At 39.4% G+C, this 23,285-nt stretch overlaps 1 protein-coding gene across 2 annotated transcripts in view; it reads right to left on the reverse strand.

The window, feature by feature from the left end:
- The window catches only part of nadsyn1 (NAD synthetase 1), a 56,369-nt gene that overhangs the window by 29,509 nt on the left and 3,575 nt on the right, over positions 1-23,285 (reverse strand). For both annotated transcript variants that reach the window (XR_007037948.1, XM_047362945.1), the window contains exons 2-10: positions 14,573-14,633; positions 10,799-10,915; positions 7,271-7,324; positions 7,048-7,137; positions 4,786-4,837; positions 4,488-4,576; positions 4,113-4,230; positions 1,509-1,640; positions 1,278-1,349 (exon numbers count right to left, since the gene is read on the reverse strand). Coding sequence is in view for 1 of the 2 variants with exons in the window: in XM_047362945.1 (XP_047218901.1) it covers positions 1,278-1,349; positions 1,509-1,640; positions 4,113-4,230; positions 4,488-4,576; positions 4,786-4,837; positions 7,048-7,137; positions 7,271-7,324; positions 10,799-10,915; positions 14,573-14,633 (785 nt within the window). In the remaining variant the exon portion in view is untranslated. The remainder of the gene's footprint in view (positions 1-1,277; positions 1,350-1,508; positions 1,641-4,112; positions 4,231-4,487; positions 4,577-4,785; positions 4,838-7,047; positions 7,138-7,270; positions 7,325-10,798; positions 10,916-14,572; positions 14,634-23,285) is intronic.

Below are 23,285 nucleotides of genomic sequence, written 5' to 3' on the forward strand. Positions count from 1 at the left end.
AAAAAGGAATTTATAAAAGGAAATCAGATGAACCACTATGAGATGGTTGTGGACAGCCAAGAGTCATTGATATAAAAAGGAAGCAAAATATATTCCATGTTGCTGAATTCAATAAAGAAAAACTAGCAAAAAAGCTGAAAAATGTGGTGGAAGTTTTTGATCTTTCTTTGAAAACATTTGAGATTTCATCATTTATTATTTATATACATGTCAATTAAATATCTGCATGAGGACACGACAACACAAATATACTTTATTTGAAGTCATGTACAATTAAGCCCACATTTTGTCCTACTCCTGACGGATTTAGATTTGAATTAATTGTGTTAAAGAATTAAAAAAGTACATTTAAAAGGCATCTCTCAAAAGATAAAGCAATATAAAAGAAGGATCAATGTTGACAAAACTAATTTATCTGTTTTTATTGAAGTTTTATCCAAAACATTTAAGGTCAAAAGTATTTATATGCTTGACAATAATCAAGGAAAATGTGTTATTGGCATTACAGTCATTAAGCTCTTCTTCTAATTGTTTTCACTGGTATTTTATTATCTTGTGATGAATCCCAAGTCTATGAGATGAAAGGCCTCTTTGACATCCCCCTAATCTTTCGCTCCAACCACAGATTCAAGTTGAGACTCTGGCTGGGCCGCTCCTAATAATTAATATTACTTCCTGTCAGAAGAAACAAGTAGATAAAGTTAAAAGATTACTTTAAACATTATTATGGCAGGGTTAGAATGCTTTTAGCCTTATCCATATTTGGTTTGTCTTTAGTATTCAGATTAGTTCTGACTAACACCTTAAACCTGGTATGGTCAACAGAAACCCATAAGCTCCAGCTTAAATTTTCAGCTAAACTTCTGAACACTTTATTTGGTGTTGATATTGTAAAATAAGCTCAGCAGGCCCCTAAGGGTGGACAGCTGAACTGTTCAATAAGAATGGGCAGTGCACTGCACACAACTCCAGAATCTGAGCTGCATGGTTCAGGAGAACATCCAAAAATTGATAACCAGCACTAACTACATCTTTCTTCACTTGTCCACATTAAAGTGAAGAACAGGGAATGCTGGTTAATAATTGTTGGAAGCTTAACAATGCTGTTATCATGTGAACTTTCTTGGAAGCAGATGATAAGCAGCTTCTAGTTTGAGGTCCCAGGCCAAATTGATCTAACTTGTTAAAACCTAAACTTACAGTGATGCTATCAGAAAACAAACCTAAACAAAATGCATTTTCCTGCATTCAAATGTTGGGTGTTGATGTTTTCTAACCATATGTGGCTGGCATAGTTCTCCTCTGTAACTGCGGACATCTTCCAGATCCAGAGTGGCTGTAATCACTTCCTATAATCAAAGAAAACACTTCTCAGGTTATTATGGGATTCCTTTAGAATGCTGATGAAAATACTCATACTACAAAAAATGTCACAGCTATGACTTCATGGATGTAGCTACACAGAGATTTAATTTCAAGTTCGTCTTGAAGTGTGTTTTCATGCTTACCACATCATCAAGGGAAAACTGTGCTCCGTGAGCTACTACATCTCCATTGATAACCACCATGGCACAACCGTCATAGTACACACGGTCTCCATCACAGCCCCTCTGATTGGCATACAGGTAGATACCCCCACTCTGAAATCACACCCACAGATGATTTAACAACTAAACTACCAGTCAAAAGTTTTAGATATACTTTCTCACTTATTGGGTCTCATTTTCATGACTTTTTACATTGTAGATTCTCACCAAAGACAACAAAACTATTAATGAACACACATGGAAATACAGGTCCTTCTCAAAATATTAGCATATTGTGATAAAGTTCATTATTTTCCATAATGTAATGATGAAAATTTAATATTCATATATTTTAGATTCATTGCAGACTAACTGAAATATTTCAGGTCTTTTCTTGTCTTAATACGGATGATTTTGGCATACAGCTCATGAAAACCCAAAATTCCTATCTCACAAAATTAGCATATTTCATCCGACCAATAAAAGAAAAGTGTTTTTAATACAAAAAACGTCAACCTTCAAATAATCATGTACAGTTATGCACTCAATACTTGGTCGGGAATCCTTTTGCAGAAATGACTGCTTCAATGCGGCGTGGCATGGAGGCAATCAGCCTGTGGCACTGCTGAGGTCTTATGGAGGCCCAGGATGCTTCGATAGCGGCCTTTAGCTCATCCAGAGTGTTGGGTCTTGAGTCTCTCAACGTTCTCTTCACAATATCCCACAGATTCTCTATGGGGTTCAGGTCAGGAGAGTTGGCAGGCCAATTGAGCACAGTGATACCATGGTCAGTAAACCATTTACCAGTGGTTTTGACACTGTCAGCAGGTGCCAGGTCGTGCTGAAAAATGAAATCTTCATCTCCATAAAGCTTTTCAGCAGATGGAAGCATGAAGTGCTCCAAAATCTCCTGATAGCTAGCTGCATTGACCTTGCCCTTGATAAAACACAGTGGACCAACACCAGCAGCTGACACGGCACCCCAGACCATCACTGACTGTGGGTACTTGACACTGGACTTCTGGCATTTTGGCATTTCCTTCTCCCCAGTCTTCCTCCAGACTCTGGCACCTTGATTTCCGAATGACATGCAGAATTTGCTTTCATCCGAAAAAAGTACTTTGGACCACTGAGCAACAGTCCAGTGCTGCTTCTCTGTAGCCCAGGTCAGGCGCTTCTGCCGCTGTTTCTGGTTCAAAAGTGGCTTGACCTGGGGAATGCGGCACCTCTAGCCCATTTCCTGCACACGCCTGTGCACGGTGGCTCTGGATGTTTCTACTCCAGACTCAGTCCACTGCTTCCGCAGGTCCCCCAAGGTCTGGAATTGGCCCTTCCCCACAATCTTCCTCAGGGTTCGGTCACCTCTTCTCGTTGTGCAGCGTTTTCTGCCACACTTTTTCCTTCCCACAGACTTCCCACTGAGGTGCCTTGATACAGCACTCTGGGAACAGCCTATTCGTTCAGAAATGTCTTTCTGTGTCTTACCCTCTTGCTTGAGGGTGTCAATAGTGGCCTTCTGGACAGCAGTCAGGTCGGCAGTCTTACCCATGATTGGGGTTTTGAGTGATGAACCAGGCTGGGAGTTTTAAAGGCCTCAGGAATCTTTTGCAGGTGTTTAGAGTTAACTCGTTGATTCAGATGATTAGGTTCATAGCTCGTTTAGAGACCCTTTTAATGATATGCTAATTTTGTGAGATAGGAATTTTGGGTTTTCATGAGCTGTATGCCAAAATCATCCGTATTAAGACAATAAAAGACCTGAAATATTTCAGTTAGTGTGCAATGAATCTAAAATATATGAATGTTAAATTTTCATCATGACATTATGGAAAATAATGAACTTTATCACAATATGCTAATATTTTGAGAAGGACCTGTATGTATTAAACTAAGAGTGTGAAATAAAATATAAACAAATATACAAATCTAACATTTTTATATTTTAGATTCTTCCAAATAGCCTTCCTTTGTTCCGATTACTGCTTTGCTCTCTTGGCGTTCTCTCCATGAGCTTCATGAGGTGGTCACCCGGAATGGTTTTCCAAAGAGTCTTGAAAGAACGTCCATTGGTTCATTGAGAGGTGGCCAGAGGTCAATGTTTCAGTCATTACAGCAAAGGGCAGCTACTTTAAGGAATCTACAATATAAAACATGTTTAAAGTTTTTTTTTTTGAATTTTTTGTTTGCTACGTAATTCTGTATGTTTTTATTCCCAGTTTTCATTCCTTAAATGAGAATCTACAGTGTAAATACACATACTGTTTACATACAATGTAAATGGACACAAACATAAAGAAACCCATTAATTGAGAAAGTGGGTCTAAAACTTTTGACCAGTAGTGTACGTTATCACTGAACAGACAATATGCTGACATGTGTGTTAATCTTCTCTACTGTTGTGATACAGCACTGTCCTCTCGGTTTTCAATAGGAAAAATCAACTAAGGTTCAAGATTAAGTGTGTTGCTTAGATAATAAATCTAATGTGTATGTTTTTAGAGAAACTAGACTAAATCTATTACTTAATTTTCATATTTGTACGTAAATAGAGAAGTTGATGTTTCAGGTCTGCCAGTGAATCACTACCTTGGTGGTGGCTGACTTGATAAGGTTGACTCTTTGGTCAGCTTTACGGAGCTCATGGTGGCTAGCAGAAGAATTAGTGAAGATTTCAACACCATCCAGCCCCATCTGAATATGAGGGCTGAGAAAAAAAATGACAACTCCATGTCAGAGCTGTATCCAGTCAAAAGCCTAGTCAAATGTGTGTTTGGAGAATTAAGAGAAGCATCTGCTACGCTGACTTGGTATGCACAGACTCAGAAATATATTTGATTTATAGTCTGTAGTGACACAAAAGTAAAAATGTGTTTAATGTACATTTAAACTTCCAAAATTTTTCCATTGGTTCTCATTTGGGGCAGTGACCTGTGTAATTTTTATTGCGCTGAGCTGAGCTACCTGTTGGGGTTCCAGAGCTCTGCACAGATTTCCGTGCCAATGCAGGTGTCCTTAGTAGACAGCACACAGTCACCAAATGGCACTGTGTCCTGAGGAACACAAAGACAAACACTCTGGTTAGGACAACTGCTCTGAATGTCCATGGATTTCATAACATGGTTCAGCCAGTTGGCATATTAAAAAATATTCTTCAAAACTGGTCTAGAAATCTAAGGATGACATTATAAAATAGATTATACCATCAGTCAGTAATCAAAACAATAGCACCATTACACCGCTGGACGATTCTCTTGTTTACCTGGCCAGTTACCCCCTGGATCATTCTGGGCAGGAAATACTCTTCCACCTGCCTTAAGGAAACACAGAGACTTACTGTATGATATTTTGATATTTTTCAATATACTGATGGTGTATAAGTGCAACAATAGGGTGTGAAAAGTAGCACACAACACAGACTTTCTTTGAACTGGATGAAATTAAAAGCAGCTCTGAATTTTTTTTTAAACTATTAGCTCTCTTTACATGCCCACAACTGCATACATTAAAATATGACATCCTGTAGAAATACAGATATATGTGGGGTCCAACGGAAGCGCAGCATGCGACCCATGTAAGGAGGCCTTAGTCCTCAACGCAGCCGGTCATAGGTTTAAGTCCCTGCATGTCTTCCCCCTCTCTCTCCACCCCATTTCCTGTCAGCTCAATATTCTTTAGAACTTGGTGCTTGCTGTGCTCATGACCTAAAGACTTACAGGAGAATGTTGAACTGGGAGATGAGCTAGCATAGTTTTGCTAAACTTGGTGATACAAAGCCCCAGTAGTCAGCAGTGGGTATGTTATCTTAATTAGTGGACTCAGAATCAACACCGATTAACAGACAGAGCAAGAAATAAAACAGACCCATTCCTGAGTGCCTTTGCTTGTGTTCATCCTGAAAAGCATTTCAAGACTTTTTTTTTTTTACGTCCTGTCCGTGAGAGTAGCATTCAGAATTGTTGTCTGAGTGCTACATATTTACTTTCCAAAGTGGAAAGAAGAAGAAGAAATGCGTACAACCTGGGACACACCATCAAAACTGGATCCTTAACTGGGCTGAGATGTGGTAATCTTTTAGATCCGGAAGTCCTAGCAACCCAGTTTTTTACCACCTAAGTGTGTGTACTTGTTTTTTCCCTTGCCATATGTAACGAGAAATCAGTTAATGCCATTCATTAAATTGCTTATCATTAATCTCAATTGGAAGGGTCTAGAATAGATACAGAATCCTTGGGAGGATGTTCACTTTTATCGATTCGATACGAGCAAACTTAATATAGGAATAAGACTTCATCTCTGTATGTCTTCCTGTAAAACACATATCATGGTTTTAAATCATTCCTTTTCAACGACATAAGCAATGCTAAACTGTTTATGAAATAATAATATTAAAAACAAGCAGTACGGTTCTGTCTTCAAGGAGCTAAAAGCAGCACACATCACGAACATCAGCTGAAGGCACGATGCTACTGATATCAGAAGAATGGCCAGGATTTCACACCAACACGCAATAAATATGACAGAATATAAAGATATCTCCACAACACCTGGAGAGACTAAATTCAACTTTTCTGCATTCCTACAGAAGTAAACAACAAAATGTATTCAAAGTCATGATATGTTCCCTTCAATTCCTGGTTTAATAAATCAAACTTTATGTTGTATAATTTTGCTAAGTCTTTTGGAATGTTCACTCCTTTATATTTAATACAATTTCTGGCTCTAGTAACCCTATACCAGTAAAATTCTTATTCTGAGTGATCCCCTGACTTAATGATTCAATAAATAATGCAAACAACGAGCTCAGCAGGCAGCCCTATCTAGTTCCTCTTTCCAGACCAAAAGAGTTTGATACCGCTCCATTTATGCTCCCTTCTGGCTTTTGGCTTATTATATATAATGCTTTAACAGATTTAATAAACATCTGATGCTTTATTTACTGTTGAATGTGCTTTTGCTTTTTAATTTCTTAATCTGTAATCTCACAAATTAAAGACTTATTTTATTTCTCACTTACTTTGGGAAATATTATGTGGTCCAAACAAAAAGTCCAGTCATTGTGCCACCTGTTTTGGGTCAACTATATAGATTTATATATACCTTTTCAAAACTTTGTTAGACATCATTTACTTTTTTTCATATTATTGAATTTTCATCTTTCTTACAACATATAAACAACAAACCTTAACTACATATATCACCATTCCATGCACTATGCAGTGAGCAGTCTTTCCTATGATCTATCTAAATGACATAAATTGACCCCATAAATGGTTTGTCTTTACCTTACCAGTTAACAATTTAAATGAGGCAGTCTCTGTCATGAGTTTAATCCATTCCTTGATCTGAGGCCTGTAAATTAACATCTTTTAAACTTTAATGTACATAATTTGTTATAGGGTTCTTTGTATTTCTGTGTAAAATTTCCATAGCTTTTTATAAAATACCTTCTGATGAAATTTGAGGTAAAACAATATTATACAAATAAAATGAATTGAATATAATTTAATTAGCAGAGCCCAACCTTAACCGACTCCAAGGGGAGAACCAACGCATCTCTCTGTAGATGCCATGATTGGCCATCAGCATCTTAGGTCTGATCAGTAGAATTTTTCTACAGGAAGGGTGAAGAATACAGATTTATAGTTCCTGCTAAACAATAGAAAGATTTCTGTAGCTTATAAATGCGGTAAACATACTAAACTGTAGTTACTACAGAATAGGTGGTTATAAACCCAACAACTCACCTGTTAAGAAAGAGCACACGGCAGTTGTAGCGCACATTGTGATGCATGATGGGCCTGAGAGAAGCACAGGAAAAAGTCACAATCTGAACTTGACATACACAGAGGGCCTAGAAAGATATTCACAACCCTTAAACCTTTTTACTTTTTTTCACCTTTGAAGATATTGTGTTTCATTTGTATGGGATAGACTATCAAAAAAACATACACAAGTGTGAAATAGAAGGAAATGGAAGCCCCCAAGTCAATAATTTCTAGAAACAACAATTTACAGATGCAAATATTTTTAAATGTTTCTTCCAGCATTGCACATCTAGAGACTGAAATGTTTTCCCATTTTTCTTTGCAAAACAGCTCAGCTGAGACAGGTTGTTGCTGTCCTGCTAAGTGGTAAACACCTGCCTAAGCCTAAAGTATTATACAATTCAATTCAATTCAGTTTTATTTATATAGTGCCAATTCACAACACATGTCGTCTCAAGGTTCTTCACAAAAGTCAGGTTCATACATTCCAATTAATCGTAACCATTGAACAGTTCAGTCACATTCAGTTATTTATTCAAATTGGATAAAAAGTTTTTCTATCTAAGGAGACCCAGCAGATTGCATCCAGTCAGTGACTTGCAGCATTCACTCCTCCTGGATGAGCATGTAGAGACAGTGGACAGTCACTGGCGTTGACTTTGCAGCAATCCCTCATACTGAGCAAGCATGTAGCGACAGTGGAGAGGAAAAACTCCCTTTTAACAGGAAGAAACCTCCAGCAGAACCAGAACCAGGCTCAGTGTGAGCGGCCATCTGCCACGACCGACTGGAGGTTTGAGAGAACAGAGCACAGACACAAAGAGAACAAAGAAGCACTGATCCAGGAGTACTTTCTATGGGAAGGAAAAGTAAATGTTAATGGATGTAGCTCCTTTTGTCGTTTCATCTAGAAAGAAAGAACAGATAAACTCTGAGCCAGTTTTCAAGGTTAGAGTCTGAAAGAGAGCACATAGAGTTAGTCACAGTAGAAGCTCAGTCAGTAGCCATGTCTAGGAGAGAGAAAGGGTTAAACACTGAAAGACAGGGCCATGTGGATCATTGGTAGAGGGTGAGCATTAAGTTGTTGCCAGCAGAAGCTTGGACGATGCCCCTCTCCAGAAAGGTGTCACAGGTAGACACAGAGCCAGGCCAGCTGGAGCTTCTAGGAAGAGAAAAGAGAGAACATAAAGTTAAAAGCTGAAATAACAGCAAATAATGCAAAATAGGAGAGTAGTGTGAGAATGTAGCGAAGAGAGTGAAAGTGGTCATTATGTCCTCCAGCAGCCTAAGCCTATAGCAGCATAACTACAGAGATAACTCAGGATAAACTAAGCCACTCTAACAATAAGCTTTATCAAAAAGGAAAGTCTTAAGCCTAGCCTTAAAAGTAGACAGGGTGTCTGCCTCACGGACTAAAACTGGGAGCTGGTTCCACAGGAGAGGAGCCTGATAACTAAAGGATCTGCCTCCCATTCTACTTCTAGAGACTCTAGGAACCACCAGTAAACCTGCAGTCTGAGAACGAAGTGCTCTGTTAGGAACATATGGACCAATCAGATCTCTGATGTATGATGGAGCTAGATCATTAAGGGCTTTATATGTGAGGAGGAGAATTTTAAATTCTATTCTGGATTTAACAGGGAGCCAATGAAGGGAAGCTAAAATAGGAGAAATATGATCTCTCTTTTTAATTTTCATCAGAACTCTTGCTGCAGCATTTTGAATCAGCTGAAGGCTTTTAACTCAGCCTTCAACCATCAACCCAGAAATCCTCCAACAGAAGTTCACCCAGCTCACAGTGCCGGCCTCCACCTAGCAGTGGATCACCAGCTACGTTACGGCCGAGAAGCATCTTCTCCCTCTGAAGAACCATCAGCACCGGCGCCCCCCCAGGGGTGTGTTCTCGCCCCTCCCTTCTTCTCTCTGTACACTGATGACTGCAACTTGGCGGACCCGTCAGTGAAACTCCTGAAGTTTGCAGATGACTCCACTGTTATTGATCTGATCCAGTACGGTGAACTGTCTGTATACAGACAGGAGGTGGATCGTTGGTCCACTGGTTCACTCAGAGGCACTTGCAGCTAAACCCGCCAAAGACAGTGGAGATGACATGACTTCCAGAGAACACCCTCTACATCGCCTCCCCTCACCATCTTCAACAACACTGTGGATCACTTCAGGTTCTTAGGAACCACCCTTTCTCGATACCTGAGGTGGTCACACAAAGACACTGTTTGGAAGAATCCCCAGTAGAGACTGTACTTCCTACAGCAACTCAAGAAGTACAACCTTCCACGTGTGTTTAGGAGCCTAACCCTTCTTTAAACTTCGTTATAACTTTCTACCTGACCTGTCTTCTGTGCTCCTTGGTCTTCAAGATGTTTCACTAAAGTTCTTGCTGCATTTTTTACCAGGAATGGGCAAACCACGGACCCTGGGCCATATAAAGACTTTGGGCTTTTTTAACCCGGAATATTGGCACATCTCTCAAATTTTAAGTCACTGTGGACCCTGATCCAAAATGTTTGCCCATTGCTGATTTATACTAAGTTTCAATTACACACAGATGGACTCTGTTTACCAGCTATGTTACTGGTAAATGCAGTTGCTTGGACTGAATTTTGTTTAAGGGTATTAGAGTAAAGAGGCCTGAATACAAATGCACCAAACACTTCTCCAGCCATGTTTTTTATTCACAAAAAAGATCATTAAATACCATGCAATCTTTTTTGTCCTGTTTCTGTTGGCCTGTCCCTAAATCCCTTTAAAATACATTGAAGTTTGTGGCTGTAACATGAAGAAAACGTGGAAAGGTTCAGGCAGTATGAATATTATTAAAAGGAACTTGCTGTACATTTGTCATTAAACATTCAAGACTGACAACGAAGCTGCAGATGTTAGGACTGTTATGAGAGGTTCCAAAGGCAAAACCATCCAATGTTTTATTTCCTGCTGCTGCCAATGACTGAAAAAACTATACTTACTAAACTGACACATAAATGTACTGATGCACTGAGGTTTGTGCTCGGTCTCATGTAACAAGGCGGAGCCTAGAGAATATAATGATGTGTTCCTTTGCTCGGGGTTACACCTTCTTCCTCCACAAAAGGAGTGGGATTCGGCCCAGGACCGTGGTTGTACTTTTTTTTTGCTTTTCTACATTAACTCTCAAATTTTAAATCTCAAATTTAATTACAGAGTTGTAGTATTTCATTTATAGTTTAAAGGGCAAATGGATTCTCTATGCCTGGAAAAAAGGACTTGAGTAAGCAAAGCAGAATGGTTACAGTATTGTCATTTGTACTGAACTGGACTGGTTGGATCTGAAACTAATACTATAATTAGGCTGTACTGCAATGAACTGTGCTGATTTGTACTAAATTTGGACTAAACAGAATTGGGCATGATTGGATATGAATTCAACCCGTTTGCCTTGTAAAGTCCATGCAAACTGTATAAATAACCTGAACTGATTTTATGACTGATTTATTTCAGACTGATACTTACATTCCAACATCACAGATGATGTCTTGGGAAATGGGAGATTCCAGAAGAGTCTTGAGGACCTCAAAGCTGTGAAGCAGCGTGTCTGACTCATAGAAGTGATCTGCACAGCCATACCCACTGTTAGATACAGATAATAAGAGAAAAGAGATTTTAGCAAAGTGAAATAAAACCTAAGCAAAAATCAATCTAAGCCATCTAAAACATACTATTTTGAGTTTGGTTTAGTTTGTATTTGTGACATTAGGTACTCACCTGTATAAATAATGGCTATGAATGTGTTAGTATACAAAACAATCAGAATTTCTATGGGTTACATATGAGGAAAAAGTAATAAAGAAAAAGATTTTTAAGGGCTCTTCTTCTTAAATAAAATTGATTCTATTAAAAAGAAAATCGTTGACATACTCCCGAAGATGATTACTTCATCGTCAGTAAGCGAGACAACATTGGAAATAACTGTAGAACCTGATCTGTGTTTGGACTGTTTTGATCCTGTGGAGCTTCCTGAGTTATCAGAAATATTAGCTTCATCTAAACCTTCAACTTGTATGTTAGACCCAATCCCAACCCAATTATTTAAGGAAGTGTTCCCTCTGATTACCAGCCCCATTTTAGATATGATTAATCTATCTTTAGTAAATGGATCAGAACCACAGGCTTTTAAGGTAGCTGTAATTAAACCTTTACTTAAGAAACCTTCCCTTGATCGAGATGACTTGAAAAATTACAGACCTATATCCAATCTTCCATTCTTATCTAAAATTCTTGAGAAAATAGTTGCTAATCAAATGTGGAGCATTTATACAGCAATGACTTGTTTGAAGAGTTTCAGTCAGGTTTCAGAGCTCATCATAGCACTGAAACAGCTCTGCTGAAAGTCACTAATGATATTCTTATGGCCTCAGATAATGGACTTGTGTCTGTTCTGGTTCTGTTAGATCTCAGTGCTGCATTTGATCCAGTCGACCATAATATTCTCTTAGAAAGGCTGGAATATGCTGTAGGGATCAGGGGAACAGCGCTAGGCTGGTTTAAATATTATCTGTCTGACAGATTCCAGTTTGTTCATGTAAATGATAAATCATCTTTAAACTCCAGGGTTAATTGTGGAGTACCACAGGGTTCAGTACTTGGGCCAATTCTCTTTACTATATATATGCTTCCAATAGGTAGAATTATCAGGCAGCATGGGATACATTTTCACTGTTACGCTGATGATACTCAGCTTTACGTATCCATAAATCCTGATGAGCCCAACCAGTTAGATAGACTACAAGCATGTCTTGAAGATATAAAAACTTGGAGGACTTTAAATGTTCTGCTTCTAAATTCAGACAAGACAGAAGTTGTCGTCTTTGGACCGGAGTCTTTAAAAAAGAAACTGCTTAGTCAATCACTTAACCTGGATGGCATTAAATTGATCTCTGATAATAAAGTAAAAAACCTTGGTGTTATTTCTGACCAGGAGATGTCATTTAAATCCCATATTAAACAGGTTTCTAGGATTTCCTTCTTTCATCTCCGGAACATTGCCAAAACTAGAAATATCCTAGTGATGCTGAAAAACTAGTCCATGCATTTGTTACTTCAAGGCTGGATTATTGTAATTCTTTACTATCAGGATGTCCACAAAATGCAGTTAAAAGCCTTCAGCTGATTCAAAATGCTGCAGCAAGAATTCTGATGAAAATTAAAAAGAGAGATCATATTTCTCCTATTTTAGCTTCCCTTCATTGGCTCCCTGTTAAGTCCAGAATAGAATTTAAAATTCTCCTCCTCACATATAAAGCCCTTAATGATCTAGCTCCATCATACATCAGAGATCTGATTGGTCCATATGTTCCTAACAGAGCACTTCGTTCTCAGACTGCAGGTTTACTGGTGGTTCCTAGAGTCTCTAGAAGTAGAATGGGAGGCAGATCCTTTAGTTATCAGGCTCCTCTCCTGTGGAACCAGCTCCCAGTTTTAGTCCGTGAGGCAGACACCCTGTCTACTTTTAAGGCTAGGCTTAAAACTTTCCTTTTTGATAAAGCTTATAGTTAGAGTGGCTTAGGTTATCCTGAGCTATCTCTGTAGTTATGCTGCTATAGGCTTAGGCTGCTGGAGGACATAATGACCACTTTCACTCTCACACTACTCTCTAATTTTGCATTATTTGCTGTTATTTCAGCTTTTAACTTTATGTTCTCTCTCTTTTCTCTCTCTTCCTAGAAGCTACACCTGGCCTGACTCTGTGTCTACCTCTGACACCTTTCTGGAGAGGGGCATCGTCCAAGCTTCTGCTGGCAACAACTTAATGCTCACCTTCTACCAATGATCCACATGACCCTGTCTTTTAGTGTTTAACCCTTTCTCTCTCCTAGACATGGCTACTGACTGAGCTTCTACTGTGACTAACTATGTGCTCTCTTTCAGACTCTAACCTTGAAAACTGGCTCAGAGTTTATCTGTTCTTTCTTTCTAGGTGAAACGACTAAAAGAGCTACATCCATTAACATTTACTTTTCCTTCCCATAGAAAGGACTCCTGGATCAGTGCTTCTTTGTTCTCTTTGTGTCTCTGCTCTGTTCTCTCTAACCCACAGTCGGTCATGGCAGATGGCCGCTCAAACTGAGCCTGGTTCTGCTGGAGGTTTCTTCCAGTTAAAAGGGAGTTTTTCCTCTCCACTGTCGCTACATGCATGTTCAGTATGAGGGATTGCTGCAAAGTCAACCCCAGTGACTGTCCACTGTCTCTACATGCTCAACCAGGAGGAATGAATGCTGCAAGTCACTGACTGGATGCAATCTGCTGGGTTTCCTTAGACAGAAAAACTTTTTATCCAATTTGAATAAATAACTGAATCTGATTGAACTGTTCAATGGTTACGATTAATTGGAATGTATGAACCTGACTGTTGTGAAGAACCTTGAGACGACATGTGTTGTGAATTGGCGCTATATAAATAAAACTGAATTGAATTGAGTTAGGGCACCGCTTAGAGGCCTCCAGCAGCATTTTAACCAATGCATGACATTCTACAGAAAAGCTTATTTCTATCTGTGTGTAATAAAAGTGTTTTAGCTGTAAGTCTCGAAATCTCTATTTTACAACTTAAAATTTTTTAACTTTGTCAAAAGACTTAGAAACCTTTCCATTCATTATTAGGCCTATGGTGGTATTTTGTAGCTAAAGTTCAGAATCGCTGTTGATCATCTTGACATCTTTCACTGTTATCCTTTAATATAGTTTATTTTATATAACTTACATAAGCCCTGTGTAATATTAACTCCAAAGTATTTTCTAGATTCTAAATCCCATTTTAATTTGTGTTTCTGACCCATGTGATTGCTCAGCATGTAATTTACACAGAGGACATGTGTTTAGTGATATTAGTTTGTTAATGGTCCTAAAACCCTTTCAAAGATTAATGGACAGTAACATTTTGCTTCACAAAAGTCACTGCCGATGTCTTTGCTTCCTGATGCATTGCTGCATGTATGCACAAGAGCAGCAGTCTGATAAAACCTTTGCACCATGGATGAAAACCAGTTGATCAATGTATTTGTTAAGCTGCACCTGGCAGCTGCTTTTCCTCTCTGTTACAGAAGTACAGATGATATTAGTTGTACAAACACTGTGTTTGTACTGTGGCATTTTTGTTCAATAAAATGGTCTGATATGATATGTCACAGGTTGATTGTGTGAGGCTGTATAAACTATAGTATAGAGTATATTGTGCATAATTGAAGTTAAAACAAATATCAAATGAACAGTATTCCTGTTCCTTCTTACCATATCTCCAGCTCTGGACCCAGCCTATATTTGGCTCCATTTGCCTTAGCTATCTCAATACCTGCAGAAAAACACACACACAAAGCAGGATTTATTACCGCTCTTAGATGTGGGAAAACCAATGAGTGATCATACTGTGATAATACTGAACTGAAAACAAATGCATGCCACACTTTCAGATTTTAATGTGTGAAAATGACAAAACTGAATATTGAAAGCCATGTTTTCCATTTCCTTCCAATTCAAACTACACTGCTCAAAAAATAAAGGGAACACTTAAACAACACAATATAACTCCAAGTAAAATCAAACTTCTGTGAAATCAAACTGTCCACTTAGGAAGCAACACTGATTGACAATCAATTTTACAGCTGTTGTCCACATGGAATAGACAACAGGGGGAAATCTTTGGTGATTAGCAAGACACACTCAATAAAGGAGTGGTTCTGCAGGTGGGGACCACAGACCACTTCTCAGTACCTATGCTTTCTGGCTGATGTTTTGGTCACTTTTGAATGTTGGTGGTGCCGATTCGTCTCCCAACGCGGGACAGCAGATCTTCGAACTGGGTCCTGGATAGATGGAAGTACCGCTGAAATCGACCATCATCCAGACGCAGCTCCTGGAGTAAGTGGTGGTACTCTCCGAACTGTTCCCGTCCCTGAAGAATCTTGTGAACCCAGGGACGTTGGCGGCGTTTTTCGGCTCTCCACAGGTAAAACACCATAATTAGGTCCGTGAAATTCATGTCCGCCATGTTCAGTTGAAACCAGCAAGCAGCAGATGGAAGCTCCTCTTATTTGATGACGCGGCGAAGCGTTGCCGCTTGTTGCCATTTGGCAACGTGGAGTTCACGCGGAATATCAAGCGGGCAAAAGCACACATTGTATACGTATTTTTAAAAAACATATAAATAATGTTTATACGGTACGTTTTTGTCTTTGCTGAGGAACTTGCTTCTTCTTACAGTTTGCACGGAAAAGCCAACTATTGTCCAAGGTGAAGTTCGTGCCCTGGAACCTCAGTCAGTGGAAATGCTTCACCGGTTTTGGAACCGGAAGGGGCTCTGAACTGCGCTGGTGAAAAAGGTGTATGGGCAATGTTGTTTGTTCATGGGTTTTATTAGACAATATTTCCACGCATGACATTTTGCATCGACTATATTTTGTAAACGATTACATAGTGGAATCATTACAACCCTAATATATATATTAAAATCACCTAATAAAATCACATTAGGCTATTTGAAAAAAAATAGTCAAGGTATAAATTTCTAAAAAAAATACTGTTCTTGGCTGGAAAAAGAACAGCAGGTACAATAATGAGAAGAGAACAATGTATCTATAATGCAACACATTTAAACGAATCAAACTTGTGAAGAGTCATGGGAGATCCGTACAACTTCTTAATGTAAAGTATTCTGAAAACTCCGCCTCAGCCAGTAGAACAAGGTTGACAGATGTACACAAACCCTCAGGTGAAGCTGTTTCATTGAGTAGGGCAAAGTCATTAAGTTGTTGCCAAGTTTCAGTTAAACAGAAAAAGTCAAACTTATGCTACTTTAGTACAGGTCCTCTATTAGAAAATGATCAAGTGTTAAACGGTCCAAAAGAAAGACTGATGACAGATGATATAGAAGGGGTACATCTGATTGGTGAAAAGGTTTCACATACACAACAATGATATGACTTTGTATTTATATTTCCTGACTCTTGTCAGGGATTTGGGATTCTTTGGGATTTTGTATTATGAAGATGTATTCAGAGATGTGTTCTGAATAAAAGGCTTTGAGAGGAAACCAGTTGTCTCTTCATCTTTTTTAAACTGTCTTCTCCAACAATGACTGCATGCTACCAGAGCTAGCCAGGATAGCTAGTAATAATAGTAATGATACAAAGTTTGTCCCAGTGTCACTGCAGAAGGCGAGTGAGAAGACCAGAGGGACCGAATTGGCTTGCTGTCATCATAGGAAACGTTTCGCCATGACACTTGGTGAATCCATTTCCTTTGGTGATTACATGATTTTGTACAAATGAAGCCAGAGCACCGGTGGAAGTGCAGTAGCATGAACACGTAGTTGGAGTAGTTCTCCTGGCACGTACTACAGATTTGATGTCACTGGGTGGAATGTGAAGAATATGATGACCTACAGGTCCTTCTCAGAAAATTAGCATATTGTGATAAAGTTCATTATTTTCCATAATGTAATGATGAAAATTTAACATTCATATATTTTAGATTCATTGCACACTAACTGAAATATTTCAGGTCTTTTATTGTCTTAATACAGATGATTTTGGCATATAGCTCATGAAAACCCAAAATTCCTATCTCACAAAATTAGCATATTTTATCCGACCAATAAAAGAAAAGTGTTTTTAATACAAAAAACGTCAACCTTCAAATAATCATGTACAGTTATGCACTCAATACTTGGTCGGGAATCCTTTTGCAGAAATGACTGCTTCAATGCGGCGTGGCATGGAGGCAATCAGCCTGTGGCACTGCTGAGGTCTTATGGAGGCCCAGGATGCTTCGATAGCGGCCTTTAGCTCATCCAGAGTGTTGGGTCTTGAGTCTCTCAACGTTCTCTTCACAATATCCCACAGATTCTCTATGGGGTTCAGGTCAGGAGAGTTGGCAGGCCAATTGAGCACAGTGATACCATGGTCAGTAAACCATTTGGTTTTGGCACTGTGAGCAGGTGCCAGGTCGTGCTGAAAAATGAAATCTTAATCTCCATAAAGCTTTTCAGCAGATGGAAGCATGAAGTGCTCCAAAATCTCCTGATAGCTAGCTGCATTGACCCTGCCCTTGATAAAACACAGTGGACCAACACCAGCAGCTGACACGGCACCCCAGACCATCACTGACTGTGGGTACTTGACACTGGACTTCTGGAATTTTGGCATTTCCTTCTCCCCAGCCTTCCTCCAGACTCTGGCACCTTGATTTCCGAATGACATGCAGAATTTGCTTTCATCTGAAAAAAGTACTTTGGACCACTGAGCAACAGTCCAGTGCTGCTTCTCTGTAGCCCAGGTCTGGGGAATGCAGCACCTGTAGCCCATTTCCTGCACACGCCTGTGCACGATGGCTCTGGATGTTTCTACTCCAGACTCAGTCCACTGCTTCCGCAGGTCCCCCAAGGTCTGGAATCGGCCCTTCTCCATAATCTTCCTCAGGGTCCGGTCACCTTCTCGTTGTGCAGCGTTTTCTGCCACACTTTTTCCTTCCCACAGACTTCCCACTGAGGTGCCTTGATACAGCTCTCTGGGAACAGCCTATTCGTTCAGAAATTTCTTTCTGTGTCTTACCCTCTTGCTTGAGGGTGTCAATAGTGGCCTTCTGGACAGCAGTCAGGTCGGCAGTCTTACCCATGATTGGGGTTTTGAGTGATGAACCAGGCTGGGAGTTTTAAAGGCCTAAGGAATCTTTTGCAGGTGTTTAGAGTTAACTCGTTGATTCAGATGATTAGGTTCATAGCTCGTTTAGAGACCCTTTTAATGATATGCTAATTTTGTGAGATAGTAATTTTGGGTTTTCATGAGCTGTATGCCAAAATCATCCGTATTAAGACAATAAAAGACCTGAAATATTTCAGTTAGTGTGCAATGAATCTAAAATATATGAATGTTAAATTTTCATCATGACATTATGGAAAATAATGAACTTTATCACAATATGCAAATTTTTTGAGAAGGATCTGTATGATCATGTGAGCCAGAACGCAAACTTATTGATCTACATTACTGCTCAGAGACTCCAGTGCAAATCTGGAAAATCCCAAAACGGTTAACTGCCAGCTGGATCCCTGTGGCATTTGGCACCAAACTGGTGAGTTGACAGTCCAACAAACTAAACAAATCAGCTGTAGTAGTTCAATAGTAGGACTAGGGATACCTGGGAATCGATACAGGTACTCAACGGTACCGGTTTTAGGTACTTTTTTTTCTGTTTATGTGGTAATGAATGTTAATTCATTTAATAATACAATTTGAACATTTTTAAATTAACATATTTATTTCTCAATATACAGTACAGACCAAAAGTTTGGACACACCTTCTCATTCAAAGAGTTGTCTTTATTTTCATGACTATGAATATTGTAGCTTCACACTGAAGGCATCAAAACTATGAATTAACACATGTGGAATTATATACTGAACAAAAAAGTGTGAAACAACTAAAAATATGTCTTACATTCTAGGTTCTTCAAAGTAGACACCGTTTGCTTTGATTACTGCTCCACACACTCTTGGTATTCTGTTGATGAGCTTCAAGAAATCGTCACCTGAAATGGTTTTCCAACAGTCTTGAAGGAGTTCCCAGAGATGCTTAGCACTTGTTGGCCCTTTTGTCTTCACTCTCCGGTCCAGCTTACCCCAGACCATCTCAATTGGGTTCAGGTCCAGTGACTGTGGAGGCCAGGTCATCTGCCGCAGCAACCCATCACTCTCCTTCTTGGTCAAATAGCCCTTACACAGCCTGGAGGTGTGTTTGGGGTCATTGTCCTGTTGAAAAATAAATGATGGTCCAACTAAACGCAAACCGTATGGAATAGCATGCCACTGCAAGATGCTGTGGGAGCCATGCTGGTTCAGTATGCCTTCAATTTTGAATAAATCCCTAACAGTGTCACCAGCAAAGCACCCCCACACCATCACACCTCCTCCTCCATGCTTCATGGTGGGAACCAGGCATGTAGAGTCCATCTGTTCACCTCTTCTGCGCCGCACAAAGACACGGTGGTTGGAACCAAAGATCTCAAACTTGGACTCATCAGACCAAAGCACAGATTTCCACTGGTCTAATGTCCATTCCTGGTGTTCTTTAGCCCAAACAAGTCTCTTCTGCTTGTTGCCTGTCCTCAGCAGTGGTTTCCTAGTCGCTATTTTACCATGAAGGCCTGATTCACACAGTCTCCTCTTAACAGTTGTTCTAGAGATGTGTCTGCTGCTAGAACTCTGTGTGGTATTGACCTGTTCTCTAATCTGAGCTGCTGTTAACCTGCGATTTCTGAGGCTGGTGACTCGGATGAACTTATCGTCCGCAGCAGAGGTGACTCTTGGTCTTCCTTTCCTGGGGCGGTCCTCATGTGAGCCAGTTTCTTTGTAGCGCTTGATGGTTTTTGCGACTGCACTTGGGGACACTTTCAAAGTTTTCCCAATTGTTTGGACTGACTGACCTTCATTTCTTAAAGTAATGATGGCCACTTGTTTTTCTTTACTTAGAATTTGTATTATGGCAAGAAAAAAGCAGCATTCAGTAGGACTATCAGCTGTGTACTGTATCCACCTCCTGTACAACACAACTGATGGTCCCAACCCCGTTTATAAGGCTTGAAATCCCACTTATTAAACCTGACAGAGCACACCTGTGAAGTGAAAACCATTTCAGGTGACTACCTCTTGAAGCTCATCAACAGAATACCAAGAGTGTGTGGAGCAGTAATCAAAGTTCAATCAATCAATCAAAGAAAATATGTCTTATATTCTAGGTTCTTCAAAGTAGCCACCTTTTGGCTACTTTGAAGAACCTAGAATATAAGACATATTTTCAGTTGTTTCGCACTTTTTTGTTCAGTATATAATTCCACATGTGTTAATTCATAGTTTTGATGCCTTCAGTCTGAAGCTACAATATTTATAGTCATGAAAATAAAGACAACTCTTTGAATGAGAAGGTGTGTCCAAACTTTTGGTCTGTACTGTAATTTAATGAATATATCAAAACAACATCCAACTGTTTGTGTTTGTATTGTAACATCGTAGTTGTTTTAAACATTTCTTCTCCCATGTTGCTGGCTACAAACGAGTCGCTAACGGACGCAGGTGTGCTGACATTGCCGAATGCAGGAGTTGTAGGCGTAGATCGGATGCTGAAGAAAATTCTGCCCTCTTCAACGTTGAGAAAAATCTTGTGCTTAACCAGATGTTTCCTCAGATTAGAAGTATTCCCACCGCTGGCCTTGCACTTCGTATAACAAATATTGCAGCGAGTATAATCTGCATTGCATTTTGAAAAGTGGTGCCATTTTTTTTGAGAGCTTTCCATCAGCCATGCTTTGTTGACAGCACCAGCGGCTACTGACGTCACTATGTTCTTGTGCGTGCAATGCTGTGTTTATGTCCGGCATGGAAAATCGCTCACTCTTCCACTCCCTCAGTGTCAAAATGATCCGTTTAGGTACCGTAACATGGTTTTATTTTACTCTGTAGTATCGACGGAATTTGGTCGGTACCTATGAAAGTACCAAATTCGATAACCATCCCTAACTGACTGAAGCCTGAGTCGGGACTACATGTGCATGAACATACGGCTGTTGGCTGATTGGCCATGGGACATGGAGAAATGAGAAGGTTTTTGTTGAGACAGTGCAGGGAAAAGTTAATAAAACTCAAGAGCAGCTACAATAATGTTAAGGACCACAGTGGCCGGAGCAGGTCATACACGTAATTTTACCATTTACAGATCATAACCCATGCCTCAAGGTTGACAGAAAAGAAAAAGGACAAATCAGCTTTCTGAATTACAGCAGGCAGAGCCCTGTATTTAATAACATCCTAAACAACTGATTACACATAAAATCAGCTGTTCAGACGCACAAACATTTCCCCCAAAACAAAACCACCATGAAACAGTGTGTTTAGTTCAGACATTAATTGACAGTCCTTCAGAGAACCAGCATCTGCAGGAGGAGAGAGCAGGCAGAGAGCAGCTGCCCGTACGTAATCAGACTGTCTGCATCCGACCAAACGGGAGGACGAGCCATTGAAACTGCGGAGCACGAATATCTAATATCCAACCTAAACTTAACTTCAAAAGGTCAAAGGTTAACGGTTTTGCACCTTTAAGTCCTTGTCTTGGTTATTATTGCCATGGATAAGACAAAAACGTCTTATAAAGCCAAAAATTGTAACTTCTTCAGGCAAACTTTGGAGCGTCCCCATCCAGACAGCAGCGTCTCTCCTCTCTGCTTCTCCTACCAAACCCCTCACATCAGAACCCCTGAGCCTTATTCTATAAGTTCTGGCTGGGCTGTGGTCCAGATAATTATCCCAGTGGATCATTTTAGACATAAAAACATAAACAAAAAATTATTGCATATACATTTATACAAAGGTTATTAGTATTTAGTTTATTCATGTTTTTGTTTTCCATTTATTTTTTTATCATTTCACACAGACTACTTTAATGTTACAATGTAACACAGTAAAGTTAATAGCAGCACAGTGCTCTACACTCATGGCTGGAGGCGGGGCTTCAGCCACCATAGCTTCAGCCATTGGCGGGTCAGTGGAAACACAACTGATACCGTACCGAGTAGAGTGAAACCGGATGAAGTGGAGCCGCGCCAGCTAAAACAAGCCAGTGGAAAAGGGGCACAAGTTTTACCCTTAACCTGTAGACTAAAACAACCCAAAACACAGCTCTTGAAAAAAACGACAGTTGAAGGGCTCAACCTATTGTCGATGGTTGATAAATTCGTCCAAGCGCCCAGCCTTACTTCAAATAAAGTAAGTCTTTATTTGAATAAAACAAATATATAAACTAGCCAATCTTTTCAAAGGTCCTGACAGGGATGGAGGCAGGGTTTAAAAAAAAAAAAATCCAGCTCCCACTCCATCACTGACATGTTAAACAGATGTTCATCAGAAGAAAGTGAACAAATGAACTCAAACTGAATGTCAGACACTGTAAATACTGTCCTTTATTCTTTTTGCTGTGGTTCCTTATTCAGTTATAAAGTTAAACATTTGAGTAACAATTAAACCATAATAATTGTGCATATACTTTAGAATAATGTAATTAATGAGTATCTTATTTGTTTGAATTGTTTGCAAATTAAATGTTATTACACTTTTGTTCAAAGTAAGTCCCCAAAACAACTTTCGAATTCATTACTGAAATTTTCACATAACTGCAGTTAATCCTGATTAAGAACTTTTATAGTTGCTGAGCACTAATAGATATAGATGAAGACAGATAGATAAATAAAGCATGACAGATGGAGATGAACATGTAGGTGAGGTCAGGAGAGAAACAGAAAAATGTAAAGATTGTTATATATAAATACACATGGACATACAGTATTGTGCAAAAGTTTTAGGCAGGTGTGAAAAAATGTTGTAAACAAACAATGCTTTCAGAAATATAAATGATGACTGTTTATGTTTATGCTAAGTGAACGAACTCAAACATAAAGCTAAAGTCATTAAGAACTATCTTCAGAGTAAAGAAGAACAAGACTTACTGGAAGTGATGGTCTGGCCCCAAAGAGCCTGATCTCAACATCATGGAGTGTGTCTGGGATTACATGGAGAGACAGAAGGATGTGAGAAAGCCTCCATCCGCAGGAGATCTGTGGTTAGTTTCCCAAGATGTTTGAAACAACCTACCAGCCGAGTTCCTTCAAAAACTGCGTGCAAGGGTACCTAGAAGAACTGATGCTGTTCTGAAGGCAAATGGTGGAAACACCAAATATTGATTTGATTTAGATTTTTCTTTTGTTCATTCACTGCATTTTGTTGATTGATGAAAATAAATGATTAATACTTCCATTTTTGAAAGTATTCTTTGTTTACAGCATTTTTCACACCTGCCTAAAATCTTTGCACAGTACTGTATACATAAAGGAGCGTTTGTTCAATAACAGCACCAATATCCGAGAGGAAACACAGCTATCATTACGTTCCAGTATACTCTCCTT

Source organism: Girardinichthys multiradiatus, chromosome 4 (assembly GCF_021462225.1).
Source record: "Girardinichthys multiradiatus isolate DD_20200921_A chromosome 4, DD_fGirMul_XY1, whole genome shotgun sequence".
Lineage (NCBI taxonomy): Eukaryota > Metazoa > Chordata > Actinopteri > Cyprinodontiformes > Goodeidae > Girardinichthys > Girardinichthys multiradiatus.